At 38.7% G+C, this 13,157-nt stretch overlaps 1 protein-coding gene and 1 long non-coding RNA gene across 3 annotated transcripts in view; one reads left to right on the top strand and one right to left on the bottom strand.

The window, feature by feature from the left end:
* Window positions 1-13,157, bottom strand: part of TTC39C (tetratricopeptide repeat domain 39C) — a 120,191-nt gene that overhangs the window by 62,377 nt on the left and 44,657 nt on the right. For both annotated transcript variants that reach the window (XM_003914244.5, XM_009192537.4), the window contains exons 2-4: window positions 7,715-7,763; window positions 5,756-5,884; window positions 2,647-2,761 (exon numbers count right to left, since the gene is read on the bottom strand). In XM_003914244.5, coding sequence (XP_003914293.3) covers window positions 2,647-2,761; window positions 5,756-5,884; window positions 7,715-7,763 — 293 coding nt within the window. The remainder of the gene's footprint in view (window positions 1-2,646; window positions 2,762-5,755; window positions 5,885-7,714; window positions 7,764-13,157) is intronic.
* LOC103879625 overlaps window positions 1-13,157 on the top strand; it is an 80,987-nt gene that overhangs the window by 28,793 nt on the left and 39,037 nt on the right. The gene's annotated exons all lie outside the window — the stretch shown is intronic.

The raw sequence follows: 13,157 nt of genomic DNA, 5'->3' as shown, positions 1-13,157 counted from the left end.
TCACTTCAATGTCAATATCATATTCAATAAATCATAGGACTTCAGGAAGAACCAAGAATGCTGTCAAATACTATGATAAACAGGATTAAGTAACAATAATATCAAACTATTAGAATAGGCAAAGGCTGTGAAGATAATTTGTGAAAGAAATATAGTTTATGGATAAAATACAAAAGCATGTTCAACCTCACTAATATCCCCCAAAAATGCACACCAATCTAAATGTCCATGAGGAATTGATTAAATGCATTAGGGCATATTCATATGACAAACTAACACACTATTATTTAAAATTATGTTCTGAAACGGAGTCATAGGGAAAATATCCAAAGTATAATTGAAAAAGAGAAAATAAGATACAAAATACTATAGATTCAATTTTGCATAAAAGATAAAGAAATATAAAGCAGATTGTTATTAACAAAAAGAGATTTTCTCTAAGTGTTGAAATTGGAGATGATGACTTGCTTTCTATCTTTCCAAAATTTTCCATACTAATATTTAGTAATTTTACAATCAGAATAATCTTAAATATAAATACTATTATCTGATAATTCTCAGCTTCACGAGGGCAGGGACTAGGTCTGTGTTTGCTTATCTAAGTGCTTAGCACACAGCATGTGCTCTATAATTATTTGTTGACTAGATCAATGATTGAACAAATGAAAGACAGATATACTCATTTAAAAAGTTCTGGCTGGACAGGCGGCAGCTCATTCCTGTAATCCCAGCACTTTGGGAGGCCGAGGCGGGCAGATCACGAGGTCAGAGTTCAAGACCAGGCTGACCAACATAGTGAAACCCCATCTCTACTGAAAATACAAAAAATTAGCCAGGCGTGGTGGCAGGCACCTGTAATCCCAGCTACTCCAGAGGCTGAGGCAGGAGAATTGCTTGAACCTGGGAGGCAGAGGTTGCAGTGAACCGAGATCGTGCCACTGCACTCCAGCCCAGGCAACAGTGCGAGACTCCATTTCAAAAAAAAAAAAAAAGTTCTGATACACTCTCACACTTTAACTTCTATTACATTTGCTTTATTCTCCTCTCTCAACAGGTATTTTCTTTTCTTTCTTTTTCTTTTTAAGTCTTGCTCTGTCACCCAGGCTGGAGTGCAGTGGAGTGATCTCAGGTCACTGCAACCCCCACCTCCCATGTTCAAGTGATTCTCCTGCCTCAGCCTCCCAAGTAGCCGGGATTACAGGCGCCTGCCACCACACCCAGCCAATTTTTGTATTTTATTAGAGATGGGGTTTCACCATGTTGGCCAGGCTGGTCTCAAACTCCTGATTTGAGTGATCCGCCTGCCTCAGCCTCCTAATGTACTGGGATTACAGGTGTGAGCCAAGGCACCTGGCCAGATATTTTCTTAATGGTTAAAATTAGCTCCTTACGAGAGTCTTTGAGTGTCACGAAAAAGGAGTACAAAATCACAGAGCTCTTGTCTTGACCAATGAGGTCCAGATAAGCTCCGGTACTCTTTTGTATCTGAGTCAGCAGTGCACTCCAAATGGGGGATTTGACATCACTGCATTATAGAAAATTCACATGAGCTAGGAGTTCTTGACCATATAAGTAAGGTATTATTAGAAGAGTCCTGAGAAGAGGGTTAAGGAGAAAAATTATTATTGAACCAAAGCAAACAGTGAATGTACATCATAGAACATATTTTAAAAGAAAGATCAATATTTAGAAGTCCAAATTTCAGAGGTCAAAATAAAAGTTAAATTCCACTTTTGACTTCAGCCAAACAGAAGCAAAGCAACCCTGGTACGAGACAGAGACAAAGATGGAAACAGCAAGAGAAATAAGAAAAAGGGGGAAAAACTGGCTTCTGATAGGCTAGAAAGAAAAGAGTATGTTATAATTTAAAAGAAATATATCCTTCATTTAAGGTTTAGGAGAAAATATCTTTCTGACAGTGAATTTGAATTGATTTCCTTTTAGAATTTTCAGTTTTTTCAAGTAAATTCTATCTACCAAAATGGCAAGTTTCTGCTGTCAATATCAGAGACCACCATAACCACATAATTAAAATAATTAGGTCAATTTTAGACTCAGTCATAGGACAAGCTTTAGAGGCTCACTTGAATCTATTTCACTCAAGAAATTAAAGCTAAACCTAGAAAGCGTTTGTCCTGGACAGACTAATTAAGAAATTAGTTTATATCCCTCACTAAAGTTTGTTAAAATGCAGGTAATTCCACTATATTAGCAAATCTTTAATGATCTTTAACGATCTCCTAATATACGTGAAACCATTGAAGGCACTCAGGCCTTAATAACAACTTCCTGAAAACTGTAAATTTAAGCCAGTTACATTTCACTTTAAAGGTTATGATCACAACCTGATTCCCACAAAGAAAAAGTATTATACATCTACATACATATAAAAGGCACTAGCAATTGCTGTAAGTATGACAGAATTCCCTTGAGACAGGAGGATGAGACAGACTCTGGCACAAAAACTGCTCCACTAAACACACATTAAATACTTGTGGTTTCAATTTCCCCAGTAATAAATCAGTATCATGCTCCAAAGAGGCGCCACGTTTTCAAAGACTGAAATACAAGGCATTCTTTAAAAAGCGTATTACTAATTGTGTGCACCGAATAGTGAAAATCATTAAGAATAACGCTTCAGCATACCTGACAATTCTTGTTTTACAAATGAAAGCACAGCCAGGTACACCTGACAGTCAGCTATGATTATCTGCCTCTGAAGCCGATCAACCATAGAGGGGGCGGATTTTCGGACATCAACCTGTTTGGCAGAAAGAAAGTCCACACTGATAAATCACACACAACAATGTTAGTTCCCCAAAACAGTATTAGGTTATTGTACAAAATAATTTTACATAGGAATTGGGAAACCTGGCACTCAAAGCCAAGAACAAATTTATCCTATGAGCCTGGCAGCTCCAAATTCCCATTAGTCTAACTTTGTTTTGTTTGTTTGAGCCCTGTAACTCAAAGACAAAAATATTCTAAGTGATACAAGCTGAGTTCATGGGGAATACGAAAAGCAACAAAAATCTTCAGTTTCACCTTTAAAAAAAAAAAAAAAAGTCTTTCTTATTCAAAATAAAAATCATTAAAAGCACAATATATTCCTTAAGTAGATAACCTGAAAAGTCAACTTTGCAGCCACCTGTCTTCAGGTAGGATAACATCAGGGGCATTCTTTTCAGGCATGCAACTGAGATGTAAAGATCAGAAACTGACTACATTTCCATTAAGGAGAAAATATTCCGGAATTTAAAATTAACTTTGAATAAATCACAAACAGTACTTGAAATATGTCATATAAATAAAAATATGCAAAAAGTCAAGTCACTTTTTATAAAATATTGGTCTTTATCATAATGTTTCTAAAATGAAGAACAGAACACTCCAGAATAGAACACTCTGCATTCTTAGTACAAAGTAAACTTGAATAAGTTAAATAGCTTTCATATGCTATCACAATGACAGAAGAAATAGGATTTTTGCAAATATGTTAACAGTATACACAGTAGATACACCAGAATGATCTGTTTCCTTTTTTTTCTAGATTTTAGCATAATCCATCGTGGTCACTGTTCCAAATCTAGCCCCAGCACTCACTATTCTGTTCACTTGGGAAAATGTCAAGATGCTTCTGTTTCCTCGTTTGTAATAGTATCTATTGTGCAGGATTGTTGGGAGGGCTAATGAGATACTGAATGTGAAAATGCTTTTTAAATTGCAAGGACTTATTACAAATGTTAATTATAAACACAGGTGCCAGACATGGTACTAGATACTGATGGCAGACATGTAAGCTTTCATTCTACAGAGGAAAATAGACCATATTACTGTGTACTGTGGAAAGCTCTCTGAAGGGTAAGGACAGGGAACTACAGGAACCTGTAGGAGACACACTTAACAGGGCAGGGGGCCTCAAGCAAGAGTCCTTGGGGAAAAGGACACCTAGAAAGAACTAAAGAGGAGTAGGAACCAGGAAACGAGGGAGGAGAATGTTCCAGGCAGAGGAAACGTAAATGCCAAGTCAGCCACATGAAGGAGTCTGTACTTTATTATAACGGCAATGGCTGGTGAGGGGGGCCACTGAAAACCAAGCAAGCAAGAAATTTGCATTTCAGTGACTATATTATGGACAATGAATTAGAGCAGCAGTCCCCAACCTTTTTGGCAGCAGGGACCAGCTGCATGGAAGACAATTTTTCCATGGACTGGGTTAGGGGGTTGGGAGGAGATGAGTTAATGGTTTTAGGATGAAACTGTTCCACCTCAGATCATCAGGCATTAGTTAGATTCTCTTAAGCAGTGTGCACCCTAGATCCCTTGCATAGACAGTTCATGCTCCTATGACAATCTAATGACGCTGTTGATCTGACAGCAGGCAAAATTCAGGCGGCAATGCTCACTCGCCCTTCAGCTCACCTCCTGCCCTGTGGTCTGGTTCCTAACAGGCCACAGACCAGTACAGGTCCATGGCCCAGAGGTTGGGGACCCTTACATTAAAGAACCGTGAGACTGGAGGCAGAAATACCCATGTGTCTTAGACAGGTGGGATAGTGTCTGACCTACAGAGATGGCAGTAAGGATGGAGAGCAGTCAATGAATTCAAGAGGTATTTAAGAAAAACAGTCAACAGCACTTGGTCATTGATTAGACATTATAAAACATTGGTCTTTATCATAATGTTTCTAAAATGAAGAATAGAACACTCCAGAATAGAACATTCTGCATTCTTAGTACAAAATAAACTTGAATAAAATAAGTTAAATACCTTTATATGCTATCACAATGACAGAAGAAATAATAGGATTTTTGCAAATATGTCAACAGTATACACACAGACACACCAGAATGATCTGTTTCCCTTTTTCTGGATTTTAGCATAATCCATCGTGGTCACTGTTGTTCCAAATCTAGCCCCAGCACTCACTATTCTATTCACTTGGGAAAATGTCAAGATGCTTCTGTTTCCTCGTTTGTAACAACATCTGCTGTGCAGGATGTGTCAGGCTGGAGAGAGAGGAAGCTAGGAAAATTCTGGCCCTCTGGAGCATCAGGAGGTGGGACCCTTGGCCCATCAGTGGCTTTCTCATGGTGGACACCATAAACAAGAGCAGAGGTGAAGCAGTCTCCTATGATGCTTCATAGGCAGGGCACGGGCATGCAGGAGCAGAAGACAGGTGGCTTCTGATGACTATATCCAACAGACTGATCTGTCAGTGACGTATGCAAGACCCTTGGGCACTCCGGGTAACATCAGGGTTAGGAGGATGCCTCTCCATAGCCTAGCACTTTTGCACTGGAATGGTGAGGGGAAAGTCAGGAAAACTGGATTCTGATGGTATTATGACTATTTGCAACCAAAGGCTGGTGAGGCCTGGGGAAAATTAGGTAAACAGCTGAATTCCAGAATTATACCAAAATGCAATTCTATTATTCATCAACTGTCATCGTATCCTACTTGAATTACATATAGGAAGACCCCATTAAAACAGCCCTTGCCACACGGCCCATTATGGAAGAAGATGATTCTAAGATATCAAAAGCACATACACTGAATGGCTCTGGAGGACTGAAAGCAGCTTTTGTTTTTATAAGAGATACATTTTATATGACCAAAAACCATAAGAAACATTGTGGTTTTTCAGTCATATTCTAAATACAAAACCAAGCAAACAGCTTTTGTTCTAAATGAACAAAAGTGATATTCTAAATCAGTGGCACACAGTCCACAACCTAAAGCCGCAGTACTTACATTCTTCTTAATTTTATTCTTGATTGTTTCAATTACTCCAGCCTCTTCACTTTCACATAGTTTTTCTGTGGTTTTTAAGTCATCACATGCCAACTGCATTTTTTCTTCCTCAAATGTCATCATGGCATTCTTCCAAGAAAGAAAGAATGAATGAATGAATGAATGAATGAATGAATCAGTATCAGAAAATTTAAGCCAATTTATTACAAAACTCCAAATAAAAAAACACTTATTTATTGCAAGCAAAAGAATCACAATGTTATGGCATAATCTATTCATTTAAAGAAACTATAATCTCAACATGAAATAAGATTATACCTCTATCACATCATCATGAAAAAAATATGGTAATAAATGTCCTTGCCATTACTGTTCTACAATTTTTGTTGTTGCGGTTATTAAACATGGTAACAAAAATTCTCTATAATTTCTGATTGGTCTGCTCAATTCAATTTTTACAATGGTGTCTAATTCAAAAGTTCATTCCACCCACATATGGATCCCTGGCTCCGCCAAGAACTGCACAGAAATGCTAATGAAACAACAGCTTGTAGGTACTCTTAGAAAATCTTCAGACTTTCCAGGGACTGCAATTCCAGTAGGTTCACTTATAAGGAATCCATTTTATATTGTCTATGTTTAAAAATTCCATGACAGCTTGTTTCCAGGCACCTGATCCTAGTGGACTTTTTCAGGCCACATTTAACGAGGTAGGGGAAATCTAGTGAATGTCTGCTGAACACCTGTGACTTTTACACAGTAGAACTGAGGTTTCTGAGATGAATGGGCTTACAGGGGCAGAGACAGACTTGCTGCAGGATACCTGGTTCTTGGAAGGACCTGATGAACCTACTGTCTCCAGCTCCTCATTTCCTATCAAATTCTACCAGCTCCATCTTGGCCTTTCAGGCTTCCTCAGTATGGCTCTAACCTACTTTTCCATTCTAGCCAAACCTCGGCCCAGGCCTCCCTGCCACACTCTTCTTCCCAACCCTCCTCTCAAGCTGCTGAAATCTCAGCCCTGCTGTGGCCTTGCTTCTCCTCCTCCTCCACCACCAGACTCAGCCAAGACCCTTTGGTTAGATCTCATTTGCAGCCCTTATAATCACTTGGGTTCTAATGTTACAACCGCCACCCAGTACCATGTTCCTTAGGGTTGGGAATAATGTATTCGTTCAAACAATAGCCCTTAACATTTTTGTTGCATTAACTGGCAATAAGAGGAAATAAATACCTTGAATAAAAACTTCTCACTGGCAGCTGGCGTGGTACCTGTGGTAGAGCACTGCCAGGCTGTGACACGCCCATTTGCTGACATCTTTCTAAATCTTGGATCTAAATGCTTTCTCTTTTTCAGTCTCTATCACGACTTTTTTTTTTCTTGCTGTTACACAATTCTTTAACAGTCTTTTAAAAAAATTACGTGTTTGAAAATAATTTGTGTGATGTTATTACTGTTTCTGGAAAATGGAAGTATCCCATTTTCCACATTGCCCAATGTACTTTAAAACCTAACTGCAACCTACTTCCTCAATTCCCAAATACTCATATTTGGAAATGTAATACTAACAGACAAATTTTAGCTCTGCTCATTTAACTTGTCCTCTAGTCCACATTTACTCAATAATTTTAGAGCAAACCTTTATTACCCAAACCCAGACCTTTTTTCTACCTCGAATGCAATTTTAATTATTAAAGTTCTTTCCATTACATTTTTATTCTAAAAAGGACTTTGGTTAAAATATAGTACCCTATAAATAAGATGTAAGCATTGTATTTTTAAAATTAGGGAAGACAGATTATTTCATAGGCATTGGGTAACAGGCAAAAACTTGACTTCAGTTTTAGACTCTAAAAGACTTTCTACAATAGTATATCTATATAACTGGTAGCCACTAACAGACATTACTTTATATAATTGTTTCTTTCATGCCAGTAGGTCTTAAGATATCAACTTACCAAAAAACTGACAAAGCTGGCTCCAAAACTCATTAGTGGGCTATGATTTCTGTTAAAAAAACACACACACACACAAAATAAAATTATTTTCATTGTAAAATTTTATTTTAAAAGCATTTGACATATCATGATTACCATATAATCCTCCTAATTGGATAAAAGAAGTTAAGGTCATCAAGCAGATTAAATTACCCTAATAAAGAAGGTAAAGAGGCAAGGTGGTTTACAGCTCTATCTGCCAGGATAGAATTTGCCTCTGATTCTTCAAATTAAGGCAAACAAAAAGTCAAATTAGAACAGACACTGCCTTAGTACACTTTTTAACTGTGGCTGTTGAAGAGTTGACACAATAAATATAAAGATGGTAGAAACAGGCCAGGCACAGTGACTCATGCCTGTAATCCCAGCACTTTGGGAGGCTGAGGCAGGCGGATTACCTGAGGTCAGGAGTTGCAGACAGGCCTAGCCAACATGGCAAAACCCCATCTCTACTAAAAATACAAAAGTTAGCAGCAAATGGTGGTGGGTGTTTATAATCCCAGCTATTCGGGAGCCTGAGGCAGGGAGAATTGTGTGAACCCGGGAGGTGGAGGTTGCACTGAGCCAAGATCGCGCCATTGCACTCCAGGCTGGGCGAGAGTGAGACTCTGTCTCAAAAAAAAAAAAAAAAGATAGAAACAATCTGACAACTACAAAAACATGGCCAAAGAAAGACAGTTATTATTCATTTTTAAAATAATCTTCTACTGTTACCAGTTAGATCATTTTTAAAATGCAAAACTTGTTACAAATGTTCAACACAGAAAATCAGTATAGTTTCTAGAGTAGATCAAAGGGTCTCTTCACTGAGTCAGACTTCACAAAGTCACTCATCAATCCGAGAACCTTAGGAATGCCTCCCTAAGAGTCAGCCATTCCCCCTTGTAATCATCTGATTTTGTTGTAAGCCAAAAATGAAAGCAAATCAGTATCAATTTAAAGAATAAACGAATATAAATGTTCTGCTTCAAAATCCAAAATAGTACAAAATCCAAATCTCTATAAATTCCACTAAAAGGAAAAGATAGTTGTAACTACCTTCTTAAATGAAAACCATTTTATTGATTTTTTATTATGCAAATACTATATGGTCACTATAAAAAGGCATGAAACAATGTATTCTATCTCTGACTATAAATACAGAATATATGCAAAGTGAGAGTATGTGTGTGTCTACGGGAAAGAGAAGGTGCACGCTTACATGTGTCTGAATGTGTGTGTACACACATATGCCTAATGGATATCTTGTACATACATTTTTGCAGGCAAGGTCAAATATATTCTTGGGATAAAATGCTAGCAGTAGCATTACTGAGTTAAAGGGTATGCACATTCATTTTTCTCCTGGTGCACTGTGTGTGTGTCAGAGAAAGACAGTATGTGTGCCATCCAGGACTCTACTTAACACTAACCTTCTGCTACCATTTTCTTTTTCATCTACTTAGTACCTACCTAAATTCTATAGTTAATAATAGTCTACTTATCCCATTTAATAAGTTACTTAAGCCAACATGAAAAAAAATGGGAAGGTCAATTCCCTTGTGAGGAATCCCTAACCAGCACTCACACCCATGAACCTAGATCAAACGGCACACTTTTGTAGCATCTGTCATCCCCACAATCTGCCTCAAAATACATGTTAGTTTTTCTCATCCCATAGCACTATTTGGGCATAACAGTATGTATAGTAGGGCATACCCTACCCTACTATACATATCATATCCACCTTACACACATAGCAGGTGTTCCGCAAATCCGAGTCAGTGAAGGAAGGGATGACACAGAATTCTGTCTTTCAGGAACAGACGCGTCTCAATCAAGTGCTGTGTACTACGACTTTTCCCTCCTTCTCCCTTTCCCTGCTTACATATTAGCCACTTTGCCATTTGAAAAATGAAGGAAGCTGAAACTAGGGCCTACTGTTGCCACATCTGCTTCTTATTCTTGGCTAAAATTAGGTTTCTGAGAGCTGTGGCAATTAATTATTCATGGTACCTAACCTGGCCCTTTTGACTTCACATACCATCTTATCATTTAAGTGGGGGAAAAAAACCATAGCAACAGCCCAAGGAAACCCTCACAGCACCGGGTGCATCGGGCACGTGACAACACACTCGGGGCGGGCGGTTGTCCTCTCAGGCTGCACATCACTCGCTGTTAGAAGAGCTCGATCTAACATGGTTCACTTGGTCCTTGGTTTTTTTGTCGTTTCTTTTTAAGACAGAGTCTTGTTCTGTCGCCCAGACTGGAGTGCAATGGCGCAATCTTGGCTCACTGCAACTTCTGCCTCCTGGGTTCCAGTCATTCTCCTGCCTCAGCCTCCCAAGCAGCTGGGATTAGAGGCAGGTGCCACCACGCCTGGCTAATTAATTGTATTTTTAATAGAGATGGAGTTTCACTATACTGACCAGGCTGGTCTCGAACTCCTGACCTCAAATGATCCACCCTCCTCGGCCTCCCAAAGTGCTAGGATTACAGGCATGAGCCACCACACCCAGTCCACTTTTTTTTTTTCTTAAACTTCACATATTTCAAGTGATCCTAAGTTAACTTACTGCATCCTAATCAATTGTGGACCATGCATGTGTCTCTACACAAAATGCATTCATTTTGGAGATATGGAAATGTTCCCAAAGAGTACGAAGGTCATTAGTTCAAAACTGGAGCTGTGGAGCGGGAGGAAGAGGCTCCCAGCTCATTTCAATACTGCTCATATTTGGAACCAACAGACAAAGACCAAACAAGAGGGGAGTGGGAGTGCTATGTGAAGGCTGCATATAAAGGTAAGCATTAGAACCCAAATACAAACCTTTCTAAATATCAGAAGATATACAAAAACTGGGGCGAGTGAAATAAACCATAGTGAAAAACCTACTTAAAAAAAAAAAAAAAAAGACGACTAAATATTTGCTGATATTGAAAAAACAATGGTAGGATAATCTATAACATTTTTTTCAAAATTGATACCTATAAGGTGAGGGAGGGGAATAGGGAAGAAGAAACAAGGATGCAAATGAAGTTCCCTTTTATACATCTTGTTTTGTAGATTTCATTTTGGAACCATGTAAAAGTTATTCACAATAATATTAGATGTTAATAATGCAACCCCTAAAGTCAAAAGAAAATGACTTAAATGTCCCTAAAAGCAAATCCAGTTGGTAACATAACACCAGAGCAGAACTAGTCCAAGAGACTTTACAACACAGTGATCTGACAGTATATCCCTATTGTGAAATAGCCTTAAAAACTGACCCCAAAAGGTGGCCAAAAGAAAAATCTTAACCTGCTTTCACTAATCATATTCTTACTGGACTGGACAAGTGGGTACTGTTATTCTAAGGCTGCTGGGTCATAGTATGTGAGAAAGCAATCAGTTAAGTATGTCAGCGTTTGTTGGGACCCAGGACTCTGTGCATAGGAAAAAGGATGAAATAAACTTTTAAATCCTATAGTCCAGAATACAAACTGGAAGAATAAAAGCAAACTCATTGAGTTTTTTATCTTTAAAAGAATACGGCCGGGTGCGGTGGCTCACGCCTGCAATCCTAGCACTTTGGGAGTCTGCGGCAGGTGGATCACCTGAGGTCAGGAGTTTGAGACCAGCCTGGCTAACGTGGTGAAACCCTGTCTCTACTAAAAAATACAAAAAGTAGCCAGGCATGCCTGTAATCCCAGCTATCTGGGAGGCTGAGGCAGGAGAATCACTGGAATCTGAGAGGCAGAGGCTGCCGTGAGCCAAGATGGCACCACTGCACTTCAGCCTGGGCGACAGAGCGAGACTCCCTCCACCTCAAAAAAAAAAAAAAAAAAAAAAGGCAAATCAAAACCACCATAAGATACCATCTCACAACAGTCGGAATGTTTATTATTAAAAAGTCAAAAAACAACAGATGCTGGCAAGGTTGTGGAGAAAAAGGGACACTCTTACACTGTTGGTGGGAGTGTAAATTAGCTCAACCATTGTGGAAGACAGTGTGGCGATTCCTGAAAGACCTAGAGGCAGAAATACTATTTGATATGGTTTGGCTGTGTCCCCACCCAAATCTCACCTTTATCGTAGCTCCCATAATTCCCAAGTGTTGTGGGAGGGACCCAGCGGGAGACAATTGAATCATGGGGGGATGGTAGTGAATAAGCCTCATGAGATCTGATCGTTGTATAAGGCATTTCCCCTTTCACCTGGCTCTCATTTTCTCTTTGCCTGCTGCCATGCAAGACATGACTTTGCTCCTCCCTTGCCTTCTGCCACGATTGTGAGGCCTCCCCAGCCATGTGGAATTGTGAGTTAATTAAACCTCTTCCCTTTATAAATTACCCAGTCTCAGTCTCGGGTGTATCTTTATCAGCAGCATGAAAACAAACTAATATACCATTCAACCCAAGAATCCCACTACTGGGTATATACCCAAAGAACTATAAATCGTTCTATTTTAAAGATACATGCACGTGTATATTCACTGCAGCACTATTCACAATAGCAAAGACAAAGACATGGAATCAACTGAAATGCCCATCAATGATAGACTGAATAAAGAAAATGTGGTACATGTACACCATTGAATACTATGCAACCATAAAAAGGAATGAGATCATGTCCTTTGCAGGGACACAGATAGAGCTGGAAGCCATTATCCTTAGCAAACTAATGCAGAAACAGAAAACCAAACACCAAATGTTCTGATCTGTAAGTGGGAGCTAAGTGATGAGAATATATGGACACATAGAGGGGAACAACAGACACTGAGGCCTACTTGAGGCTGTATAGTATTCCACAGTATATGTACCACATTTTCTTTTTTTTTTTTTTGAGACAGAGTCTCACTCTGTCCCCCAGGCTGGAGTGCAGTGGCCCGATGGAGGGTGGGAGGAGGGAGGGGATTGGAAAAAATGAAAAATTAGTACTAGGTTTAATACCTGGGTGATGAAATAATCTGTACAACAAATCCCCATGGCATAAGTTTACCTATGTAACAAACCTGCACATGTACCTCTGAACTTAAAAGTTTAAAAAATTAAACAAATTTATATGGAAAAGTAAATGATTTAGAATCGCCAAATCAAATCTGAAGAACAGCAACAAAGCTAGATGCTTACTTTACCAGACATCAAGACAATTAAAATTAAGAATTTCTGTTCAGTCATAAGCGATTGGAAAAAGCAAACCACAGACGGGGAGAAGATATCTGCAATACACATATCCAACTAAGAGCTCATCTTCAGGATACATTAAAACCTTCCATGAATCAGTAAAAAAAAAAAAAAAAAAAAAAAAAAAAAAAAAAAAGACTGAAAGCTTACTAAAAACATTGCCAAAATCTTACAATAGACACTTCACAAATGAGGGTATCCAAAAGTCAATAAACATATTTAAAATGCTGAAAATCATTAGTTATCAGGGAAATAC

This window comes from Papio anubis, chromosome 19, assembly GCF_008728515.1.
Source record: "Papio anubis isolate 15944 chromosome 19, Panubis1.0, whole genome shotgun sequence".
Lineage (NCBI taxonomy): Eukaryota > Metazoa > Chordata > Mammalia > Primates > Cercopithecidae > Papio > Papio anubis.
Note: the sequence above shows the minus strand (reverse complement) of the source record. Positions and strands in the feature narration are given on the sequence as shown.